The 25965-nt window shown below is 39.2% G+C and overlaps 1 protein-coding gene across 1 annotated transcript in view; it reads left to right on the top strand.

The window, feature by feature from the left end:
• Nucleotides 1-25965, top strand: part of COL3A1 (collagen type III alpha 1 chain) — a 50781-nt gene that overhangs the window by 6054 nt on the left and 18762 nt on the right. Inside the window, exons 2-18 of the mRNA XM_064660145.1 lie at nucleotides 11740-11945; nucleotides 13684-13722; nucleotides 14290-14406; nucleotides 16023-16097; nucleotides 19280-19345; nucleotides 19943-19996; nucleotides 20195-20248; nucleotides 20977-21030; nucleotides 21175-21228; nucleotides 21543-21596; nucleotides 22093-22137; nucleotides 22319-22372; nucleotides 23315-23359; nucleotides 24070-24123; nucleotides 24622-24720; nucleotides 24844-24888; nucleotides 25000-25098. Of these exons, the coding sequence (XP_064516215.1) occupies nucleotides 11740-11945; nucleotides 13684-13722; nucleotides 14290-14406; nucleotides 16023-16097; nucleotides 19280-19345; nucleotides 19943-19996; nucleotides 20195-20248; nucleotides 20977-21030; nucleotides 21175-21228; nucleotides 21543-21596; nucleotides 22093-22137; nucleotides 22319-22372; nucleotides 23315-23359; nucleotides 24070-24123; nucleotides 24622-24720; nucleotides 24844-24888; nucleotides 25000-25098 (1214 nt within the window). The remainder of the gene's footprint in view (nucleotides 1-11739; nucleotides 11946-13683; nucleotides 13723-14289; nucleotides 14407-16022; nucleotides 16098-19279; nucleotides 19346-19942; nucleotides 19997-20194; nucleotides 20249-20976; nucleotides 21031-21174; nucleotides 21229-21542; nucleotides 21597-22092; nucleotides 22138-22318; nucleotides 22373-23314; nucleotides 23360-24069; nucleotides 24124-24621; nucleotides 24721-24843; nucleotides 24889-24999; nucleotides 25099-25965) is intronic.

Below are 25965 nucleotides of genomic sequence, written 5' to 3'. Positions count from 1 at the left end.
TGAGAGGTGTGTTGTCCCTGTAAAAATCTATAAGGAATTCCCGTGGAATTTCCTGACCTTTTTCCATTCAGCACAGTGGGATGCCTCATGTTTCAGGGAAATAAGATTTCTATACTTATGTGTGGGGACTACGCTATTAATATTTCTCACATTGCTATGAGACTATATAACAATTTTAAATATTAACCCCTGCATTGCTCCTGGTTATGGCTAATCAGCTGACAATCTCCACAGGCAGTAAAAAATTACATGTTACAGGAGTCAGAAAATCTCTTCTGCACGTTCAAAAGAGAGACAGAGAGGTGTACGTATCCTATCTTAAATGTTGAAAAGGTGCAAGGAGGAATGAGATCCATCATTGAGGAGATGGAATGAGAAACACATCTGTCACACAGAAGCATAGTAAATATAAATTAAATTTATATTTTCAAGCAGTCATTATTTTTTTCTCATCTTGTATTTCAAGATGAGAGGAAAGGTTCTTTCCATTTTGCCTTGAGAAAACCTAACATACTTCCAACCACTGATCTTATTTATTTTCACTTCAGAGCCAATCTTGTCTCCAAGTTTGCAAAGTGGAAGCCTCTGCCTGTTTCATGTCAACATGACAATGGAAAACATGATATAACCCCCTCCAACAACAACCGTTTGTTGGCTTTAGTTTGGATAAACTTGAGCTCTGGGACTTCTGGCTTTGTTTAGTTTAGCAGAGGAGATTCCTTTCAGATTAGCTCAGAGACTACTTCCATTTTCCCTCATTTACGTCAAACCCTTCATTTAAACATGAACTATCAGAATGAGATTGAAAATGGTACTTCCTTTAACAATGCCTGCACATTTTTGTCTTCCTTTGGTTCACACAAGTGCTCCATGAAGAGGTGTCTGCCAGGGAGGAGAAAGCATGCACAGGACACTGAAGAGGAAGAATCTGAGGATAATGAAAAGTTATATGTTTTAAGGCTGAATGTGGGTTTTTTTCTTTTGAAATCCTAGGCCTTCTCTTACAGCTAAAGAGGCGCCCAAATAACTGCTATGAAATGAAGGATGTGACTTGTAGATTTAAGAGTTTGGCTGAGTTTGTACCAGAATTGCCTTCAGCACAACAGGAGACCCATCCCTTTCTGCTGCTGTGGTACCTCCAGGCACCGCTTTGTTCCCAATCTCAGCCCCGCAAAGGGCGGCAGAATCACAGGAACATCCCGTGCACGTTTGGAGCAGTAGATATGAAAGGGTGATCTGTGCCTGGAAACTACTTCCCACAGCATTTCAGTGCTGGCAGTTCTTGGAAAACTTCTGGACATAATTAGTTCCCACTGCAACTCCCTGCAGTTCACGCCCAGTGACCGGTCGGTGCATTAGAAGGCTGTCTGCTGCAAAAATCTCTTTTTTTCTCTTTTCTTTCCCTTTGTGCTGCTTCTTCTCGTTTCCTTCTTTCCATTTTCTTTCAGGAAAACGGGCAAGAGCAAAATTGCATCCCCTTTTTTAAACAGACACAACAGAACAATTGCTCACTCGACCAAAGTTAATGGGAAATATGGGAAGCATCGCTCATTGTTCCTTTGTTGTTCAGTGCAATTGCCACACTGAGCATCAAAGGAGAATAAACTACACACCCCATGCCTTCTTTAGCTGTAAGCAGCAAAAATAGGATTCATATTTTCTTGGGAAAAACTTTTATGTTCATGAGAGGTTCTTTTTAAAAAAAAAATATATATATTTTCTGTGTTTGGCTTTAAATCTACTGTAGGGTGTTTGCTTGTTTCCCTGCAGAGCAGTAGTCATTCTGTGCCAGCTGTTTAAGAGAAGAATGTCCTAGTGAAAGCAAACAATGGGATGTGTAGTGGGAATTGCAAATCTTTGAAAAGAGTAATTGAAATCTGCTCAGACATTTTGAAGATTCTTTGCACAATATTCTAAGCCTGTTGGTGGCTTAGCTGTTGGCAGGGTGGTCCTCTTTTTAGATCCCTCTTTTTAGTAAGAACAGAATAGCATAAATATGGAGGAGGGGGAGGGAAAAAAGAAAGAAGAGAGGTTTTCAAGTCCAACAGAGTATTTTCCTGTTACAGCAGCTGAGAGAAAGAATGATATAACCATCTTCCAGTGAAGAATCAAAAAAAAAAAAAAACCCAAAACTGTACAGAACCTTTTCATTTATTAGGTATTCTCTGGCTCTGGCTCTTCCACTCATACCTTTTAAGGGCTGTGGCAGATAAACTGTGGTGGATCTGGTTGTGTCTGCTGAAGATGTTCCAGCCCTCCTCTGCTATGCACTGCTGTTTTTTCTCAGCCTGTGCCAGCTGATGTTGCTGCACAGAGCAGGGAGAGCTAAATGTGTGCCAGGCTTCAGGCAGCCACTTCAGTAGCAAAGCCTCTGACCTCTGATATTAATAAAAAGTCAGCTCTCTGCTGACTCTTCACTGCACCAAAAGTGTGAATTTTCACCTCACAAGGGAATTAGTTCAGGAGATCCTTAAGTCTTTGTATTTGAAAAATGGCCAGGCATAGATCTTGATACTTAAAAGTGGCCCCAAAATTAAGAAAATTGTCTTTGGTACCCTGAGAAAACCCTCACAATACTCACTTTAGTAGCCCTAGGAAGTTGACAATAAGAACGTTGTATCCAGTGTACAAATAGCCATTTAATATCCTCTATGAGGCAGATTAAGAAGAATTTCAAACACTGCCATTTGTATCCAACAAACTGTCTGAAATTGATGTGGGGTGAATTAGTACAAACTGGAATAAGGAGTGAATGGATACAAGTGTTTTGCAGATGAAATTAGGTTAATGATACTCTCTGCATTCGAAATCCCACCGTGACCTCCTAAATTACAAATACCTTTAATTTTTTGGCAGCCAGAGATACGACTCCTTTTCTTTAGACAATATGCCAGAGTGCTTTAATCCTTCACAGGAATATGAAACACAAGAACCAAACCCTTCATTTACTTCCAACTTCTGAAATTACAGGGAAAACAATAAAATTGTGCAGGGACTTACGCTAGCGTAGAATTTGACCCCCTACTGCTTTAATCATCTCTGATGTAAATTCACTATGGCCATGGAGTTATATTGGGGCTGACTTTGTCCAAAGTATCTGAATATATAAATGATATTACCACATGTACTATTCTGCATTGTAACATTTCCCATCTGCTTCAGCCTCAGGAGAGAAGCACTGAATCAAGCTGATTTCTTCCAAGGCAAAGCACAGAAACAACATTGCATAAATTTGTTGGTCCTCTCACAGAGCTGAGGGGAAGGAGAGGATCACGTCCCTCTTGAAATTTTAATCACCCGACAAAAACGGTTTTAATTACAAAGTTAGGAAATTCAAAACAAAAACCATACATTTTTCCCCACACAACCTTTGGGTTTGATCATGTGAAAAGCTTAAAGCATCTTGAATTAAGTAGCTCAGTGCTTTACATGGGGTGCTGTGTAGAGCAAACAGTAACAGCTCTCTATTTCCATTCATTCCCTTTCACGTAGCAGATCAGAAGCTGACTCTCACTTTTATGATGCCTTGGATCTGTCAGAGTGCTTGTACAGTCTGGGAAATGTGTACACAATGTCTTTTCCAGCTTTTCATTATTCTTCCCAGGACAGACCTACTGCAATGAATGTTGCAAAGAATGCTCCAATGTTATAAAATATTCCTGGTCCTAGCTAAAATCAGAAACACAGGAGTATGATTTTGAGCTATACCTTTTTTCTAAAGTTCTGACAAAATCCTGAGCTGGATTTTATTATTTTTTTCCACTTAATTGATCCTAATAATGTTGAGCTTGAAGCTATTGCTTTTCTTTAGAAATTTGGAATAGAATTGGAAGTGGTCAAGTGTTCAAAACAAGATTACTCTGACAATTGGATTCTGACTGTATAAGTCTTCACTGACTACCCAAGGAATGGGCAGGATATATGTTTAAAGAAACTAATAAATCCATTAAATCATCAGTAATCGTATTAAACCTTGAATTTATATCAGTTTCTGCTTGGTTTAAGACACACAAACCTTTGTGCCATTTGGCATCATTGACTAAAGACAAGAAGCACATTAAAATCAGATTACTGCAGGGTAGTAAGAATTTATGCCAGTGTTACAACGAAAGAGCCACAGATGAAGTGCTTGCAGCCTGTTGCTTATTTTTAGAGTGACACCAAATGGCACAAAAGGTGATGTGCCAAAAAATATTGTAATGTAAGAACAGAGGGGGTGGAAAAATCTCATGGGCATTTTACCAATAACTGGAAGAATAACTGAAGAATTATGCAATGCTCTCTCTAATTGAATGCACTGAACTAAGATGAAATTCTTTCTTACTTTGAGTCCTGGTCTAATTCAAATGGTTATCCTTATTAAAAGATTTGATCTCTCAGGCACTGAAGAGCTCTGGTTCCTACCATAATAATTAGAAGTTGATGTTCTTTAGGCTGATTGAAAGCCCAGTAAAATCAAGTGAGGTTCTGATCAGGCAGTGATTACCCTTAACCAGGAAGGAATTATCTGCATTCTGCAGCTTATGGCTAAAAGAGGTTAATCTCTACTAAAAAGACAGAAGTATAAATATAATTGAGTGACAGAGTCAACCTGTCAATAGAAGACTTTGGAAAGGAAATCCCAGAATAACATCTCAATAGAGATGTCATTCAGGAATATCTTCCTCCCTTGCAAAAACCAATATAGGCCGTGATGTTGTCAAGGAATAGCTTAGAACAAAAGGAATATAACCATCTCTTGCATCCATCAGACGTTTTCCTCAAAATGACTTTTATGAGTCCAGAAACAGAGACAACAATTCTCTGGGCAAGCCCCCAAAAGAAGCATGGTGATGGATATACAGCAGTCTGCTCCATCCTGCCCCTTGTGTGACTCAGCCTGAAACGACAGTTCTGCCAAAACCAACCCCCACCAACTAAAAAACCCGAGAAACCTTCTTGAACTTTCTTTGTTTATTAGCAGTTTTGAAACAAGGAAACTCTTCTGCCATTGTTTCTCACCCTGGACACCAGCTGAAGCCAGAGAGGCTGTTGTGTAACAATATCACTGATGGGATATTGCTGGTCACTCTTTCCTTGCAGCACTGCTGGGGCAGGGTGACCTTTAGAAGTTGTATGAAGAACATCATTCCAGGATGTCAGCGTGCGTGCCCAAATAGAGCAATTTGTGAAATAGAAATGCTGAGGCAAAACAATGTGACAGATTCAACTCCTTTAGACCACATTACCTTTGAAAAGAACAACAACCCCCTGAAGATAAAGCAGGAAAATTAGAGTTCTTAAATCACATTTTGAAAGATAAGAAAAAAAGCCAATCATCTGCAAGAAAAATGGAGGCAATTTGTGTTTTACTTGGTAGTAAATATCCTTAAGACACATTTCTAAAATGTTTAAAGACTGCAGAAAGGTTGCAGCACTTGTAGCATATAAAGACGAAGGAAGGGAACAAGAAATTATTTGTTTAAAATACAAGTACTTGCTTGTTCCAGTGCAGGCCTGGTTTTCTCTTATTTATTTTGTAATCTGATAGATAGATTGGGTGGGTGTCAGAGCAAGGACAGTTTGATTGTGTGACATAAGGATCCTGAGCCCGAGAATTCAGCCTCTTCCATGCATTGCCAGTGCAACAGTGCGTGACTCCACGCCACAATACTGCTGACAGACAAGGGCTGTATTATGCTTAACCAGCATTCTTTTATGCAGCTTTCTCTTTCTTACTCTGCATGTGAGAAAAGGGGAAAACTGGGGCTGGCGCTGTGGCAGGACTGTTCCAACGCCAGCTTTCTTGGCAGACAAGCATCTCCAGTAGTAAGAAAGCTTTGGTTTCATTCTGAAAGCCGTTCTTTTTGGTGTGAAACTTGGGAAATCTGTGAACTATTCATTCATTCTTTTCCATTCCACCTGATAGCAGTTCTTCATGCTCTACAGCTCGTGGAGCAGGAAAGGATTTTTAAGATAGACCCGCTCCAATTCTTCACGGTCTGCATTTAAGTGATTTATAAGCTGAGGATTCTTTCCTGGTACCTCTGATCACATGATGGACAAGTCTTACGAAGTGTTACCTGAAAATGCCCTAATAGATAGGGATGCCCAAACTGACCCTTATGTCCTCATGCACTGTGTGAAGTAGACTCAATTTGTTGTTTTAAGACAATTCCAGCTGAAAGAATATCTGAAGGCCTTGCTGTTGAAAAAAGACCCCACGTGTTAAACCATTTCTTTTCCTTTATTTCCATCTCTTTTTCTGACTCCATGAAAAAGAGAGTATTTCAGACTTTTCAGAGTACTCAGCCCTTACCTGAGAGGAGAACAGCCAACAAGCCCGGCCGTTCTGGCTCAGCAAGCCAATTCATTCATTATGACAGCCCTTTTGTTTCCATTACTAATGATGGGATAGAACGAGTGTGTTTGGGTTTCTTATAAACATCATCATAATACCAGACAGGCAGCCCAAACCATTTGCTTTGAGGTAGACTCTGTGGCATTCTTTTCTGCTCAGTAAATGGAAAGCAGCATTTGCTGCAGATGTTGGGATGGATTTCTCCATCTACTCCACTGCAGGGGAGAATGATAGCATTTCCACTGAAAATAGGCAACACATCTCCTTTCTGCTTTGTCCCTTGGTTAAACAGTGTACCAAACAGTGCTGGAGCATGTAATTAATAAATGTATTTACTATGGAAGAAATGTAAAACAACTTTTGAAGTAGTCATCCTGTAAAGCAAATGAGCTAAACCAGGTCAGAGTAAGGAAGCACAGGCTTTGTACAGTTAAAAAGCAACAGAAAGACCCTTCTTGGCTTCACCAGGCTTTGGATCCAGTCAAAGTTAGAGGCAAGGCATCCTTCATGTCAGTGCTTTAGCCTTTACCAAATTCACTTTAAACACAGCAAAAACTGTTTGACTCATTATATTTGTGATCAGATTCTCACAGATCAAAGCTCCTCAGTTTTGTTTCCCAAGCCATCATCAGGCGGCTGCTGGAGGATCATGAGTCAACTCTGTGTGGACTATTGCCCTTTCTGAGGCAGAACCAGACAAATTCAAGATGTTCTTCAATTTCTAACCATTTAGTCACATCTCTGCAAATGGGATATATGAGTCTGCTCCTAATGCAAAAGCTGGACATTTGCTCTATCCAAAGTGGAAAAGCCTGTGGTTTTTGAGGATACTATTAGGGAATTTTTTCCTTTTGCCATGTAATTGTGGTTAAGTCACGATCATGGTGCTTGCACAAATGCAAAGCCAAAAGCAGCTACAAAACAGGTCAGCTTCCCAGTTCATAGCACTTGATAACAAATTCCCATTCACCTCACTGGGATTAGGATATGACATCTGTCATCCTTGAGGCCTGCAGTGACCATATCTGTTTTCCCTTGTACCCATTTGGACTCTTTTATGTACCACACTTATAGGCCCTTTGGAACTAAATGATGATTTTCCTTTCAGTTCCCACTATTGGTCTGCTTCTGTACAGCTGCTAGTCTGCTTGAAATGGGAAAAAATTCAAAACCAGCATATGACAAAGATTGTGTTGCCTTTTTTTCTTTTATTCACTATTTGGGCTGGCCCAGGGAAATGCTACTCACAGCAAAATCTTTAACAACATGAATGCTCAATAAACAGCATAAATGTGAAATTATTCAGGCTTTCAAATATTTAACTTTTTTACTGTGCACTAGAGACTGACAGAACTTCCAACAAACCATTGCAGTAAGTGCCACAGAGGTGGCTGTATAGCCACCCTATTTAGGGCTTTGGGAAGAAGAATAGGACTTTGCATTGCTATGGGCAAATACTGTCAAGTTCTAATATTTTTTAAATCTTAGGCTGATGTGTACATTTAAGAATCAATAAGAAAAGCTGGCAAGTATGTGACTGTTATAACACAAGTTTAGAAGCAGACAAGTCAGCTTTTTTATAACCCCATTATTCCTATATGTTACTCGCCAGTGCTTTAGCACAAATCAGCTCTCCAAAGGATTTTGGAGCTAATGGTTAATCTTTATGAGCAATGCAAAATGCATTATGTCATAACATGCTGACACACAGATCTACATCTGAGCACAGAGGGGGTGTCTTTAACAGACTAAGTCTTCCCAGATTTAAGTTTCCTTTGGAAACCTTTTTTAATGCTTTCATTCTGCCAAAGGCCACAGTGATTTTCATTGCAGCTCTCCTAGCTTATTTCTTAATTCGTTTAACAACGTCCAGAAAGTTAGAAGCAAATATGAATGTCATTATATCCATATGTCTTCGATTTTTTGGTCTTCTCTCTGTTAAATGATGCCATCTACTGTAGAATAACTGAATGACAATCTTGTAAAAATGCGGAGAAATCTGCTTTATTTGCTTGTTACTGTAAAATTGTGTCAATTGTTTTGACACATTTTGAATTTCCATTATTTTCATTTGTATTGTTTACTAAAATATGGAAAGGTGGGTGCTCTCAGTGGAAAAAGCTGGTCACTGAGAAAAGCCTCTGCTGGTGTTCTGAAAACAGAATCTTTTCTAGCTAGTAGTGTAAAAATATGGGAAAGGTGGCCTTTTTCTGCTACCCATCCAAGCTGTCCTCTTCATAGTAGGGCAGCAGGATCACATCTCTGAAAATAACAAAACAACAGAACAAATCAATGAAAATGATGTAAGGAGTAAGAAAACAATGGACATATGAAAGTGCAAATCCTTGGATATGAATTTCCTAATGAATAAGGACTTTGCAGTCTTAAACACATAGTTTAAAAAAATGTTGTTTTGAAAGGCTAAGGAAATGATACTGAGAGCTGAAAATCTGAATGTTACAATTAATTGAACACATCTTTGGGGTATAGAAAAATGTGTACACTATGCATCTTTTTATACGTGCATGCAATTCACATAAATGTCCATTACAAGTGCAAGCAGTAATAATATTAAGTTCTTTTAGATCTGTATCACGGTATCTTTATATAACAATTATATCCAAACTTGCCCTAAAGAAAATAATTTCTCCCCTTCCTTGTTACAATTATAAATGAAAAGAACCTGTGGACCTGGGAAGTGCTTAAGTGGAGTGGCAGCTGAGTCACTCTGACATGGATCTCTGCCCATCCATGCTCTCTAGGGTGTATCCAACCAGCTCCTTTGGGATGGATAACAAGCTCTAACCTCCCCGGTAACTTTGGTGCCTTTCTGCCTCCCACAGCATATGAGGGTTTTTTTCATTTGTAAAAAACATTTCAGCCTTCTTGCTTGTCAGGAAAAATTTGCCATTGGTCTTGTGGGCAACTTATTTTTTTTTTTCCTAAGTGCCCACAGTGAAATCCTGGTTTGTGAAAAGAAGGGAAATGTTTCTTGCAGAAACAGTCAGCACTTAACTAAGCAGAGAATAAGCTTATTAACCAGGGATCCATGGACATGGTTATGTGGTGTGAGAACTGGGAAACCAAGCAACTTTTTTAGAAATTAACTTGGCAGACTAGGGAAGGATGTCTATATCCTCTTCAAAGGTAGTCATTATTAGGCAGTGTCCTTTGAAGCAGCATCCTCTGATGCCATGACCCTCTGTTGTGTGGGGGAGGAAGAGGCTGTCCTGGAAATGAGCAGTTCTTTTCCATCTCTCTTGTGCAGAATCTGAAGTTTCTTGTGAGACCCAAAAGAGATGGAAAAGGAAAAAGTAAATTTCTAAGTGATAGAGAATGTTTGAGGGGGGTGAATTCTCATATGCCATTGGAATATTTTCGATTTTAGGATTTTCTCTGTTGTCAAAGGAAGGTAAAATACTGGCTCCCAGCCTGATATCAGGCAAAGAAAACATCTGAAAAGGGTTTTTGAAGCTTGATGCATCTTGTTGTTGTCCTAATAAAGATAATGTTCAAAATCAAGTCTTAACCATAAGTAGTGTCAGCCTTCTGACAGCCAACATTTTCTGGTTTGCTCAAAGTACAACTGAAGTGTGAAAATAACAGGTGTGCACAGACAGCCTCTAGGAGGGTTGAAATTGGAAAAAAACCCTCCTGTCCCATGCAGTGCCCTGCTCCAAGATCCCCACTCCAGCTCTCCTCTCAGTCAGTCATGATATCTTGGTTGTATTCCCAGTCACCCCTCCAGAGCTCATACAAGGAGGGGATGAATTTCATGGGTGAAATGGAGGAAAAATTCAGGTTAATATGGACAAGGAAACAGCTGAGTGAGACACTGGGAAGGGAGGAGAGGAAAGCTCATCTCAGTTGAGTACATGGCAATAAAATAGGTGAACTCTTCAGGTAGAAAATAAAAGGGGATTCATGGAAGATGAAAAGGGAAGTCACGTGTTACAGGAAGCGTGAAGCTCAGAGGGAGCATGAGAAGAGGGGAAACACATCTAAGTATGTGTGTTGCCAAAGAGCCTGGGGGTAGGTATGGGAACAGGTACCCACAAACACAGAGAGAAAGGTAAACAAAGAATGTAAAGAGAAAAAAGAGACCAGTGTGCTAATGCAGCAGTGGAGGAGAGAAAAAACGGGGTCAAAGATGCAGGGGAAAGGGGACAGGAGGGTGAGGGATAGAAGGGACTGAATAATCCATAGGAAGAGACTGCACTATAAATTTGGATGCAGTCTCATACTACATAATAATGACTATTACAACAATTTGATGGCATTCAGAAATTTCTGCCTGGAGCCAGTGGTAATTTTAATGTCAGAGCTTTGAATTACATCTTTTGGCAGTTTGGTTTTCTTTTTGAATGGTGGTGTGTTGTAGGTAAATTATTCTGATATTAAAGCTTTGAGAATGATGTAAGTTCACACATAGCTCTTCCTCCAGAGTTTTGCATTTGTAAACAATTATTTTGAATTAGTTATGGAAAAAAATATTACAGCATTATTCGAGACATTCACTGATATTTATATGTGTAATCTGAGACTTGTAATAACTTCTATAAAACTAAAAATGAGCTTATAAAACTTTGTAGTGTTATTTTCATATTGGTTTCTTAAATGACTCAGCTTTCTAGTTTATGATTTTTTTCTAAGAAAATACAAAGCCCAAATTTAATGTTTGAAGTTGGTTTTTGTCAATCTCTTCAAATTCATAATATACAACAAGGTTGATTAGTAAAACAGCTGTTGGAAGGAATTCACAAAGCCATGAGTATTACAGACGAACAATATTTTTTCTGAAAATACAGATACTTGTAACATTTGAGCAGGCCAGATGACAACAATTGCAAACCATTTGGGCAATCAATGAGAACATTCTTTTAGATCTGTCACATACATTTACTTTCAAGAAACATTTTGAAAACCCTTGGTGTTAGCTGATAATGCAGGATGCAGTGACAAGCTGGCCAGATGGCTTCTTCCATGTGTAAGTGCTCACACTGGCACATGGGGACCAACATACACTTGTTTGAGAGGTTTGGCACGTTTACATTTTAGCTGCAGCAGAGAATTCAATTGCTAATTAGACAGTAACTCAGTCTGACACTAAAATTACTCCAGACTGAAGATTATCAGAGATTTAATTGGGCTTTGGATCAGCTCCAGGAGGTTTCCATTGATGTCTGTTTCTACATTCAGAGCAGACTCTGCAGTTAATGTAACAGATCCTTTCCAGTGTCTGAAGGGGAGTATTCAGCCTTTTACCTCACGTGCATAAACTGTATGACAGCAGTAAACAAAACAAACTGTCCTACAGTTTTCATGTTATTCATCTTTGATTTGGAAAAAAAAAAAAACATTTGAAATAACATTAAACACTCTTTTGTCTTTCTTTCCAGTCACAGGATGTACCCATCTTGGGCAGGCTTACGCTGACAGGGATGTTTGGAAACCAGAGCCTTGCCAAATCTGTGTGTGTGACTCAGGGTCTGTTCTCTGTGATGACATTGTCTGTGATGACCAGGAGCTGGACTGTCCCAACCCAGAGATTCCTTTTGGAGAGTGCTGTCCAGTTTGTCCACCCACAACAACACCATCTCCAAGAGTGAGTTTATTCTCAGTGTTGCGTCTTTGGTGGTGCTGCCTTCTTGATCCATGTCAACCTCAGTTCATTTTGGTTTAGATGTTCTTAAAGACTTCTTAATGCCACTTTCTGGCTTTAGGCAAATACCTAGGATGGGCAAATTTTGGCAAATCAAATTTAAAAACCAGCTTGAACTTACAGAGTTTTACCTTTTTTGCTTAATTCAAAAATATTTCTATGTTTTATCAGAGAATTGGTACCAGCTCTCATAAAACACTTGTTAGACCTTCGGGCCATGCAGCTGAAAGCATTAAGTCTTTCAACTCAGTTTTACACAGACAATAGGCACAGAAAAAGAGTAGAAAAGAACAGAGGGCAGCAATTAGCCATTACATTTTTCATTTTATGGAGAAGCATAGGAATAATGTAAACACCTTATTTGCTGACCGCATGCTCAGTCTATGTCCGTGAAACTAATGCCAGCACAGAGTCAAAGAAAACTGGAGAATTTCCACACCATACTGAGAGTCTGCATTTCTTATCAACTCAATTCTACACCAGCACAGAGTAAATGTCCTTTTACAGACTTACTGCTGACTTAATGCCCTGGAAAGGAAAGGTGGTTCAAACTGTACATCCCTAACTCATCATCATCTTGTTTATAGGCACCAACATCATATAAGCCAGTTGCAGCAACTTAACCTCAGGAAAATCAAGAATGTTGGTACAAGCCAAGTCCCCTGCCTGACCACTTCAGGGAGTGAGCCAGCTGTGCTGAGCTCTAAGGTTATCTGAACATTTCAACCGTGTTTAAGACCCATGAGATTCTGTTAGAGCACAGAGGTTGCCACAGACACATTGAAGATTCCTGTCTAGAGGACAAGAGAGTGAAAAGGATGTGTATATGGAAAAGAGAGAGGATGCATTTCTGCAGCTCTAGAGTATACCTGCCTGAACACGAGATGTCACCTCGTGTTATTTGCACCACACTAGTTCAACTCTATTCCTTCCAGGATTACCTGAGCTGCCTCAGTGAACAGTTTGAGAGGTGTAAATGAGTGGTACATACAAGCACACTGGAGATTTAAGCACAGCTCCCTCTCTCATTGTGTCTGGAGATTCATTTTATCAGTTCTGGGGTTCCTGATAATGAAGGACATGTGGAATACTTCCCCCAGCCTCACTCTTTGATATATGAGCCCACTGAAAGCTGTCCTGTTAACCTCGCGTGGTGCAGAGAGAAAATGCCACCTTGAAAGATCCAAGATAGTTTCAGCTGAATATTCTTTGCTACCACCAGCAGCTGAGTATGTAAATTGAAAATCCAGATTGCAACATGTAACTGAATTACTCATTGAAAAATAAGTAAATTGGAACCGTAGATCTGAGCATTCAAAATTAGCTACACACTCACACTTAACATGCTGGACTGAGAAGGATGCAAGAAAAATGTCCCTTACAGAGTTCCACAGTGGATTGTGTCTCCATTGCACTCAACAGCACAGCTCCATTGACTTTATTAGGGCCATGGTTTTTTGGCTGAAGGGGAGGTGTAATTCTATGGATGAGCCAAAAAAAAATGCAGACAGACTGACCACAGACCCCATAGCTTTTAAATATCCTGTAAAAGAATAAATGGAATTCATGTCCTAAAACTATATTCAAATGTTTAAATGTGCTTTTCTCTTGTTTATGTGTGTAAATTTTTTGTTTTATTTTTATTATCTTATTTAATTACTTTTCTTTTTTTCTTTTCTAGACTCCTGGAGTAATTACCCGAGGCCCCAAAGGAGACCCTGTGAGTACATCTTTTTTTTTCCCTCTGCAAGGAAATGAACAAAACCAGACCCAGTTCCTCTAGTGTTATATATCCTATCCAATCTGCTAAGATATCCAGCTTTTATTGGTGTCTGCACTGTCTGAAGGACTGTACTACATAGTTATTTTGAAGTATCCCTTTAAGTTCAACAAAACTTTCAAAAATTTAAACTGGAAGAACACAGAGAGGTTGGTCCAAATGATGTCACATTTGTTATGTTTTGTTATACTTCTTCCCAGCAGCAAAATAAAAAAATCTATGACTACACTAGCAGTATTAATTTTAGATTCAGGAATTGAACTGCTTAATATTTCTAACATGTTTGATCAAAAACCAGTTGCAATAAGGCTCCAGCAACTAAGAATTGTTTCCATGTGTGCAATTGGTGTACTATGTCTTCCCTGAATGTTTGCTTGTGATCCTGTGCCTAACAGAGCTTTCCCACCACAGTCACACAGGCTCTGTTACAAATGGAAAGATTCGTCCTGCAATGCCCTTGCAGCTGAAGGCAGGTGACAACATCTGTACCTGTTTGTGTCTTTGCAGGGTTCTCCTGGGATTCCAGGCAGAAATGGTCCCCCTGGCCCACCAGGACAGCCAGGGAGTCCTGGAGCTCCCGGGGCTCCCGGGATCTGCCAGTCATGTCCCAGCATAAGTGGAGGTGTAAGTCATTGTTATGTTCAGCTTCTACATTGTTGTCCATAAACATGCAGAGCAATACTGCAGGCACCTGTCCCTTGCACCTTCACAGGTGCTTTGCTTTCATCTCTCATTTATGCCTTTGAAACACAGAGCTGAGTGGTAGGTGGAGTTTTGTTGTTGTTTTTTGGGGGGGTTGTCTATAAAATTTCCCCGCAGGGCAATTAAATTTCTGCCTTGTCATATTTTTTTACCTTTTGGAGCCAGATCTGTTGAAGCACTTGTGTAACTCAGAAAGAGTCCAACTAGAAAAAGCGTGTAGGAGGCAGTATGTCCACTCAATGGTTAGGGAACTCTCATACTTTCCTATATTTTATGGAATGCATGTTTAATAAAGAAACATTCCCATGAGACTAGACTGAAACACAGGTCCTCTGCTTGCAAGGAAGTGCCATGCAAGTCCTATTTGTCGTGCTCCCTCTTTACTTCTGGCTCACTGAATCTTGAATTCATTTCTGATTACCAAAGAACTTTATTAGAGCTGGCGAGGCTCGGCAAGAGAACTGTATTGTAACTAAAGTTGCTGTGCAGTTGGATTTGTTCTGTAGTGCTTTAAGAGATGGAATTGTCTTCCATGCAATTGACTGGGCCTGGATTTACAGGATGTTAAAAACTGCATGTTGAAACAATTGCTACTTTTGAATATAGGCCACTGATTATAACTTGCATGTACACTTTCACTCCCAGGTAAGCCAGAAACTGAGGAAAGATGTCGTTTTTATTTAATTCTGAAAGGGATTGCCCCTGCAGGACAGAGCTTTTGGGAGTGGTCCCCATGGATCAGTTAACCAGTCTCAGTGGACACCACAGTAATACAGGAAGAGAGCTCCTGGCTTTGGGTGGGCAGATGGTGACACGGGAGAGGATAGAAGGCTGAATTAGTCACCCAAAGATGTGCTGTTGAATCCTGACAAGAGAGTTGATATCAGTAGCACAGGAGTCTTGTACCTGGCCAGTGGAGGAGCTGGGTCCACACTGGTTTGGGATATCAGGCAGAACACTGCATATATTCAACCCTTCATGCTCAGCCACCTGTGTGCCATTACTGCATTAATGCCATATCATTTAACTAAGTCTGCTAACATGAAATGAGTCATTCATTAGTCATTCATTAGTCACAGGTAAAAGAAATCAGGAAAATAATAATAAACATTTGCATTCTTTAGTGCAACAGAAAATATTTCATCAACTTCCTTGAGTGACATCTAAGTCCAAAAGAAAAGAGACTGGGAGAAGAAGCTTAAAAGGAATAAAACAAGAATAAAAGGAGAGAGAATGGTAATTTTTTGGTTCAGCTGAGGCCCAGCTGTCAAGATGAAAAATGGATACACCCAGCCTAGGGAGCTAATTTTACCATGACCTCAGAAGGAAGACATTGGCTGTACTTCTGTTTTGGATGATGTAAATATATGGCAGCTATATGTCAAACAAGTATTACTCAGTAGATACAAATGAGTTATTTCCATAAATTTGCCATGCCAATGTAAGATAAGACTTACTCTATTTGTAGCAATCACAATTTTTCTTCTTTTTTTCTTGTTTTTTTTTTTCCTTTCTGTTCTTCTCTATTTCTTTTACAGAGTTTTTCTCCACAGTATGACTCCTATGATGTGAAGGCTGGTGGTCCAGGTGTACCCATGTACCCACAGGCCATTGTAAGATGCTATAGCCTTTTTTCTGTCCTTTCTTTTTTTAAAAGAATAAAATTTCTGCTTGTAGATTGTGCCTTGGATGTGTATGTATCCTGATTTTAATTTAATAATGTAGGTTCTCATTTGTTTATTGCCTGCAAGTTGAATGTGATGTAAGGCAGCAGTTTGGTCGGCAATATTACTCTAGAAAGTAGCTATAGATCATCTGCATTTTTTGCCTGTTCACTTTCTTTCTTCAGTTTCTTACCTTCTTTTTCCTAATCTCTGTCTCTGGTTCACTTTATTATACTATTTAAACATTTATCCTTTCTCCCTTGCATACCTTCCTCATTTATCTGCTTCATATTCTTCCACTAATTGCTTCCCTTCCTTCCACAACCTTTCTACCTTTTCCACTGCCCTCCATCTTCCTTTACACATTCAGCAGCATTCTGCCTTTACTCAGCATGATACTCCATACTTGCTTGCTTTTCCACAATTCAAATTTGCCTGATAAAAAGTGAATAAACCCTCTTATAAACCTTTTTTTGTCATCCCAGAAGTCAAAATCTTTTCACTTTTTCTTTTTACAATAGCCATTTTTTTACCCACAGCTATTCAGACTGTGTACTAAGGATGCTGTATCTGCACAAGCTTTTCACAGGTTTTTTTGAGTGACAAAAATCATGGATTGCCTGAAAGAGTTGTGCCTGAGCTGTACTTCCCATATAAAATAAATCTGAATGTTGCACCTTATGATTTTCCTTTTAGACACTGGACTTTAGAGATATTCATCATGAAGTGTTCCTGATTCAGGCAATCTGCTATATAGAGGATGTTGTGAATTGTTATTATTTGAAATTGGCTGCTGTTTCATTAAGCATAATCATTATTTTCTGTCCAATTCTGCATAACAAGGTTTGGGTATCACATGTTGTAACATATCAAGGCACTTCCAAGCAAATGTGTTATTTCTCAGGGTTCATCTTGCGAAGTAAAGTTTACTAATCATGGCAGCTGGTTTTCCTGAAATATAGTTCATTATTTTCTCACCTTTATTTTAATCTCTTTATTTCTGCTTCCTCCATTTGCTAATGTGATTACCCACGCATTGGTCTTCTTCAACCATCTGGTTTTGTATTTATCTATTCATTCATTCATATTCAGCTCCTCACAGTTTTGCCCACAGCTTATCATAATCATCTGCATTTTACTACCTATTGTCTTAATAGAGGATGTGCTGAAGCAGGCAGGGTAACCAAGACACTCAGTTAACAACTATGGCTACTCCTCTCTATATTGGCATTTTTCCTGGAAGTGATCAGTGATTTCTTGTGCTCCAATCCCTGGACTTGACTAAAAAAAACTCCATCAAACTACTTTATTGGGCACCCTAGAATGTCTTCAGGGTTGTCTGTATGCTTTCAGGTCATATGGTCTTTTGCTTTGCATCATGGCATATGTGACTGCAAAGTAACAGCAGCTACAGGCAGATGTGACTAAGATCATTAGGAATAAATAATTTTTATAATTATCATTACATAGGGTAAATCCTTTAGTATTTTATAAATTTATCAATTTTCGACTTAAATACTTAGTTTGAATAAGTATCCAAACTGAAATAATTTGAAAGATTTATGAAAAAAATATAGCATAAATATAGTCCGTGGGTGGTTACCATGCCTGGTACTTCCTTTATCACACATCTCTCCGTTGCTGTCTTCCCATGGCTTTCCACTGCTTGCAGATGGATTTTGTGCTTTGCATCACAGTTTCTCATGACTTTCTCATATAACCTCCACGTGCTGTCTGTGTTTCTTTCCACCATTTTTGTTCACTGCCTGGAGACACTGTCAGCAGACACGTGTCACCCCTAACTATTAGTTTATCTCCTCAGTGTGTTGCTTGAAAAAAATAATATCTTGTTTGTTTGTAGCCATAAACCTAATGGATTGGTTGCTATTGATAAGTTGATGGCTCTAATTCATCTTGAGTCTCTAGTTACTTATACCAAATGAATTGTAACAATTAACAACGAGGGACTGCTTATTATATTCACACATTGAAGGGCACCCCATTTTCCCTGACCCTGACTGCTCTGCCACTCGTTGTATATTTCTTGTCCTAAAAAATAGTAAATATTACAATTACTTACTTTTTTTTGGACAAAAGACAATCTGTGGACTAATATTAACATAGCATGTTTGTAGTATAGTAGTATACTATACTGCATATGCCAGGATAGTATAGCAACACTGTTGATCTTGTACTATGAAAATTAGGTTCATGTAACACCCGTAACAAGTGACCTATTCTGACACAATATGACAATATCCCATGAAACACACATTATGTGGATAATTAAACTATGGGATACATTGCCAGTACTGCAGCACACAGTGATTCTCATATAGTTCACATATGTAACTCTTTTGGCTTTATGAAACAAATGAAGAGTTTAATTTGACAAAAGCTTTTTTGAAGAACCCAATACAGCAGCAGTAGACCACTGTGCTAACTTTCAAATGTTTTATGTTTTGCAGCATCAAATGCTTTTGTGGTTGTTGTTACAGGAAGTAGAAATACTGAGGGTTTAGTTAGTCCAGACTAACTTTCTTTCTTATGGCTTAGTACTGTTAAAGTTCAGAAAAGATTTCACTGGTGGAAATGCTTGCCTTACTAGCAGTAACAAAAATATGGCCTTAATTCAGTATACTCTCAAGTCCTGAGAAATCTGTAGTCTTAGGTTAGTAAAGCTCAGTTACATGGCAGAGAAGCTGACACTCATTTATTCTGTTTAACAAATTAGGAGTTCCAGTGATCTACCCTTGCCCTTCAGGCAGCTGACAAGCTGAGCTGTGAGCATCCTTCTAGGTGTCTCAAGGAGGGGCATAGTGACTCAAAAAACAAAAATTGCAGCTATGAAAATAGCTTGTGGAGTATGTCAGTTAAGCTTGCAAGGAGAAACCCAGTGAAGCCTTTTCTGAAGGGACTGTAGCTACAAGACAGTGTATTTCTTTAGCAATGTGTATTTATAATGCTGCCTCTTTTCTACTGCACTTTTGGACTGGCAAAGGTCACTGTGAATTTTTCTCTGTTCTAACATGTAAAAATTTATTTCACAGGTATTGATGACTATTGCAACTGCATTAAGCTTTACAGTTATATACATTAATATAACTACTATCTTTTAATCTACACTATAGAGTGGCTTTCCAGGACCCCCTGGCCCCAGTGGCCCCCCTGGCCCACCTGGTCACGCAGGTCCCCCCGTAAGTAAAATTAATCTTTTCATAATCACCTTATATCATTTATATGAGCCTCTCCTTTTCTCTGTCATAAATATTAAGTATCTTTTTAACCAGTAAATCTAGATATTATGCTGAAGAATTTTATGGATAAATGTCATCCTCTATTGATTGGGCTGTACCTTCCATGCCTCACCAAGACTAAAGAGCTGAGGGCAATACACTGTGCTTGCTTAAGTCCATGTGTACCCCTGAGCTCTCTGCAAGTCTGTGGGCTCTCAGCCAAGGCAGTTTTAAGATGTGCCACTGCCTGTCATCCTGTTAACAACCCCAAATGTTTACCCATACAAAAAGCTGAACAGGAGGTAAAGCAGAGTGGGAACCCTGATACACATTCAGCAAACACACAAAGGGTCTGGTTTTTTGACATCCATCTCCTGTTAGAGGAGCAGTTTTGTTTCTGATTTCACGGAGGCAGGTTCTGCTTGGTTCTGCTAAATTGACCTTTGGTCATTTGTTGACCATTCTGACTACAATTCTTACCATTATGTGATTATAGAGCACCACGAAATGATGCATGTAATTGCTCACATCTTAACTGGGTTTTTTGCTGCATTATAGGGCTCTGCTGGATACCAAGGTTCCCCTGGAGAACCAGGACAACCTGGCCCTCCTGTACGTATACATTTTGTATCACTTATATGCTAAAGGCGTGATCTTACAAGCATGAAACAGTGTCAGCACTGGAGTGGATTGAAATTTTACAGTTCATCCTGTCTGTTTACTATAATGCATTTCAAATATACAAGTACTTTATGATGCCTAATGCATTTTTATTTTGAAAAAGACTTAATATTTTTTATTCTTTTACAGGGTCCTCCAGGCCCCGTTGGAATGATAGGCCCAGTTGGTCCACCTGGGAAAGATGTAAGTTCACTATTATTCACCCATTTATTAATAAATGGGAAGGAAAAAATGTTAATTAAATGGTAAGACAGCAAAGCACATTGCATTTCAGAATTTTTAACATCTCATTATTTCTGCATTTGACCACATGACTGTAAGACACTGGATTTGCCTTACATTAAGTCTAACTATCCATTAAAAAATGTTTTGGTTTTAGTAGGCAATTTGATTGATATAATTAAAAAAAGAGAGAGAAAACAGGAGCATAAAAAACACTTTGATCTGGTGCAAAATAAATTAGCAGTTATAAAAAAAATCAGACAGTAGTGGTAGTTTCCTGCTCCCCTTAAATCTTCCTTTGAGAGTTCTAGCCATTAACACCATGTTTTATATCACACCTGGCAGCCCTGAATAGGCATAGTACCAGACAAGACAAAAAGATAAATATTTTGTCCACTTTGAGAGCTTCACAGGAAAAAATAAGTTTTCTGGGATAATTTCTTCTAAAGTTTGTCTTGGAATAACTTATATATTAACTGAAATCTTGTTTAAAATTGAGGTTTTAAACCCTGGGACTTGTTTTTCAGAAAGCAGTGAACTGTCACCCTGCTATGATTTTTCCCACTGTCTTTGGTAGAAGCTTCACCTGCTTATGCTGACTCACCTTGATCTTCTAGAACTGCTGCTTTGCCATTAACTGAAACAATAGTAAGCACCAAAAAAAGAAAAAATTTACTTTCTTTCAATAGGGAGAACCAGGAAGACCAGGCAGAAATGGAGACCGTGGATTCCCTGGATTACCGGTATGGAAAAGCCCCCGCGAACAACAGTTTTCTAATCAAAAGGGGTTTTTTTCCCAAGTGAACATGACTCACAGTGAACAATTGGTTTGTGCCCTTAATACAGTAAATAAATGATTTATTACACTTCTGTATTTATGTGTTTAGGGTCACAAGGGAATCCCTGGGATGCCTGGGATGCCTGGGATGAAAGGTCAACGAGTAAGTAAACCACTTGAATTATGGCATTGCATGGTTGTGCTCTTTCAGTCATCAGTTCAAAGAGACTGAATCCTAGAATTAAAGGCAAATTTCTTAACAATGTGATCTGACCTTCTGTAACAAATACTTGAATTTTGTCTAGTTATCTCAATTGTAGAGCTTCATCCCAAATGCCAGAAAGTGTTCCAACAGCTGATAGCATTCATTATCCAAAATATGCCTCTTTTGGGGGCTTAATATTTTGCCAAGAGGAACCAAGTTTTACAGAATGCAGCAGGAATACTATTCACAGATATGGTTTTACTTTCCCACAGGGTTTTGATGGAAAAGATGGTGCCAAAGGTGACAGTGGTGCTCCTGGTCCAAAGGTAAAAAACTAGAGGGTCATCTTTGTAGTAGGTAGATTAATGACCTCCATCATTCGTTGTACAACTGTGCTTTGCCTCTCAAACAGTTATAAAAATCCAGTTAACATTAAAGAAACCCATTTAATTTCTCTATGAAAAGAATAAGAATCATTCCAAATGAGTTAGACTTCCTGAACCACATCATGTCACAGTTGTCTAGTCATAATAAACATGAGATTACAAAGTGAAGGACATGGTTGGATCATCTAACTTTGTTGCATAATACTTAAAGGACTGAGTCTTCCTGATTTTTTTTTTTCCTGTTTAATATTTCATTTTGGCACTTGTTTAGACTTCTCAGACCTTTCAGACCTCAGTTCCTGCTGAGGACACTCAGCTTGATGCAGAAAGGGGCAACGGATTGGGGTGTCTTGTTTTGTGTCTCTTCCTCTGGAATAAACCAAAAAGTGTTCTCACCAAAGTTCATTCTGTCATTGGTGTTTTCTTTCCATAACAGGGTGAAACTGGTCTTCCTGGAGTAAATGGAGCACCAGGCCAGCCAGTAAGTATGTGCATCCTGTAGTGTTTCCGTGTTACCCAAGTTACTCATCATTCTCTTAACTTTAATTACCCCCCCACATGCATTGAACAATAGTGAGATATGCAAATAAGAGCAATGTCTCTTTGCTCAGTCATATTAATTTGGAAGCCATTTAACTGACTTGTTTTCGTATGTTTTCTAGGGACCAAGAGGTCCAGCTGGTGAAAGAGGAAGACCTGGGAATCCTGGTGGCCCTGTGAGTAATTGCAGCTGTTGTTCTCACTCAGAGGCAGCATATTTGGATTCAATATGTTGAGAATTCCCTACTTCATAGCTTTCCTTAAAACAGTTGTAATGCAAAGGGCTAAAAAACTGTATGGCATCTGTAAAATCATACAGGAAAGCTTTCTGGTCCCCAACTAAAAATGTAACAATTCTAACTCACAACCTGTTCACCATCTCATTTTGTGTTTCCTTTTTTTAAATTAATTGATTACACGTTGAGGGAGAGTTCTATATTTCAGCATATGCTCAGGTTCAGCCAAGAGCAAAAGGGAGGAGGAGTGGAAGCAAAGGGCAGCAGGAGAAGGCAGAGAGAGGAAAAAATGCAATCTCAGAAGTAACCTGTGGGAAAAAGACAAAATTCCTCTTTGACTGGGATTAGGGAGTACATCACTTGCTCTGAAGGAATTCATAGCATTCAACACAATCAACAAAGCATAGTTAACATATAATAACCAGCAACTTGTTTGTACAAACACTACATAACCTGAGTAGAGGACCTGGTCTAATATGTCTGGAAGACAGGCAACAGGATTTAAATCATACCACTGTTTATTAGGTTTTTGGAGTGAAATTTTAGTCTTTTATGTGAATTAGGACTGTTACTTTGAAATACACATGTACTGCAATCTTATTTATTCACAGAGATGATGCCAGCATTTCCTTAAGAAATGTAGTAAGAATATATTTTTGCATCTTACTGTCTCATCATTACAGTACAAGTCATATGAACATATGGACATTCCTTCACAAAGTATTTATTTAATTATTATTTTGCGATTTCTCAGTTGAAGAATCCTCAGGTCTTGATCAACTAGCTGGGAATGTACAGACACAAGAACATGGTCTCTGAGTCAGGGACATAAAAGCATGTGGGCTCTGTGCTCTGTACTCAACACCTCTCTTCTTTCTGTAGGGTGCCCATGGCAAAGACGGATCTCCAGGAGCAGCAGGCCCACCTGTAAGACAACTCACGGATGTTTGACTTTAAGTATTTGTGTTGCTTTATTCTAGTTACTTCTAGCTGGTGTTCTGCAGTGCACTGGCTTAAGAATGACCATTTTATTTAATTATATTTCATAACTGTGTTGGTTAAGATCCTTGAAGCACTTAGAGTGCAATAGGAGAGTTTTAACACTGCAAATCAGGAAAATGCAAAAATCCCAAACCAGATTATTCTCAGAGAACATACAGATAGATAGAACTGCTTTCCTCTATGCAGTTGTGAATAGTCTTATCAAATACATTTATATTAGCTGTCCGAGATGGGAAAAAATTTTTTCTTCATCATCTCCCTAGAAACCTGAGCATGTCCACTTATAAATGTGACAGCTATATTGGCTTTTTTCCCCTTCCTACACCTTTTTTATAATTAGAACACATTTTGAACATTTTTATAACTTAATCTCTGCAATGATAGATTTCATGGTTTTTAAATCTAAAACACAAAAATTTAGCTGAACATGTAAATGTCAGAGTAACCAAGGTGTAGGTGTGATACTTTAGGACTAGCCAAACTTCATCTTTTACAGAATGATTTGTATTTTCTATTTTGCCAAGTGTTTCCTTACTCAGAGAAAAATCCCATAATCAGATATTTCTTTTTTAACTTAAGATTAATTCCATATGGCTTTTACCTTTTGCATTAATAGTATTTCTTTCACTTTTAAGGGTCCCCCAGGTCCCCCTGGAACTGCAGGATTTCCAGGCTCTCCAGGTTTTAAGGTATTCAGCTAAAGATGCATAATTACATGGGATTTGGTCCTTTCTGTAATTATACACCTTATGTCACTGTACATAATCAGTTTATGAGCCCTCATTTTTCTGGCTGCTATTACACTGTTTGCAAGCCTAGAACTGATGTTCTTTCATATGTAGCATGAAACAAACCCTATGCCCATCATCTTCCTGAATGCTCACTCCAAAACACCTTTAAGCAGTAGGCCCTGTGTTCTCTGCTGTGTTAAGACAGGGACTGAAGGGAACTTCCCACAACTTCAGGAACTGTGCAGCATTTACTGGCTGGAGCACCTGGGTACCATGTGCCTCAGCACTGGGGGCACTGTCTAATTTGTCTCTTGCACTCAGGAGGTGACTCTGGCAATCTTCTTCCCAGGTCAGAGATGCCACAGTTAGAGGAAGACACCATAAAGCCAATACAGATTGTCCAGGAGACAAGGTTAAAATGCATTCATTTTCTCATTTTGCTTTTTTTTTCCATAGGGTGAAGCTGGTCCTCCTGGTCCTGCTGGTTCTAGTGGTAGTCCTGGAGAGAGAGGAGAACCTGGTCCTCAGGGTAATGCTGGGCCACCTGGGCCTCAGGTACATAAATACCACATGGCACCTGAGAGGGGTTGTTGTCACCTGCTCTTCACAAAGCCCTGCATGTCCTTTGGCTCAGTCCTAGGGGAGCAGCATTGCTTATTAATACATTTCTTTTTTCAGGGCCCTCCTGGAAGGGCTGGAAGCCCCGGAGGCAAGGGTGAAATGGTGGGTACTGCTCATATCACTGCCTGTGTTGGTGAGGGTCACCGTTTGGACTGGATAGAGTCCAATATTGCCATGGTCTCTTCATCCCGGTTTGCTGTTCACTCTCTGTAGGGACCTTCTGGTATTCCTGGTGCTCCTGGTCTGCCAGGAGGCCGTGGTCTTCCTGGTCCACCAGGTACAAGTGGAAACCCTGGAGCAAAAGGCAGTCCGGTGAGTAACTAATGTTCATTACACTGGTGGTACAAGCAAAATATGGTGGAAGTATCTCTGATACCATTAAAAACCAAAACCAAACATTAGGAAGAAATTCTTTACAGAAAGGGTAATCAGGCATTGGAATGGGCTGCCCAGGGAAGTGCTGGATTCTCCATCCCTGGAGGTTTTTAAGATAAGACTGGATGTGGCATCAGTGCCATGGGCTGGGAACCACAGCAGGGTTGGATCAAGGGTTGGGCTTGATGATCTCAGAGGACCCTTCCAACCCATCTGATTCCATGATTCTATGATTCTATTCACTTGAGATGGTCTAATAAATTATTTTATAATGAAAATAGGCAATACTTTTTATAAATATACAATATATTTATCTTTCACACATTTAGGTATTGCTATATACAAAAAACACATAAAGAGGATAGAAATACTTATTTCTTTTCCTAAATTATCTATCAGTTCAGAAACTCACTACAAATGTCTACCTTGGACTAAATCTGTTGTTTTAAAATCCTAATTTCACCTGTTTAAATTCCCACGGGCTGAGTCCACAGTCCACTACATCTAGTGAGTTGTACCTACTCTTATACTGCCATTTACCCCAGCAGACTCTTTTCTGACAGCCTTACACCACACACAGTTCTTTGTCAGAGAAAATATTCAAGGACTTTGAGCAAAAGACTCGATGTCTGGAATAGCTCAGAAACAGACACAAAATTTTACTCAGTGGTGTTTAATATTGTATCACTTCTTTCTTCAGTAGTTTTTTAAGGAGCCCTTTGTCTTCCACACCCAGGTTCAGCCAGTGAATGCTAATTTCTGTGCAGATTGATAAATAATGAATATGAGTCAATAATTTGAAAG

The sequence above is a fragment of the Pseudopipra pipra genome, chromosome 7 (genome assembly GCF_036250125.1).
Source record: "Pseudopipra pipra isolate bDixPip1 chromosome 7, bDixPip1.hap1, whole genome shotgun sequence".
Lineage (NCBI taxonomy): Eukaryota > Metazoa > Chordata > Aves > Passeriformes > Pipridae > Pseudopipra > Pseudopipra pipra.
This window is presented reverse-complemented; position numbering and strand designations above follow the sequence as displayed.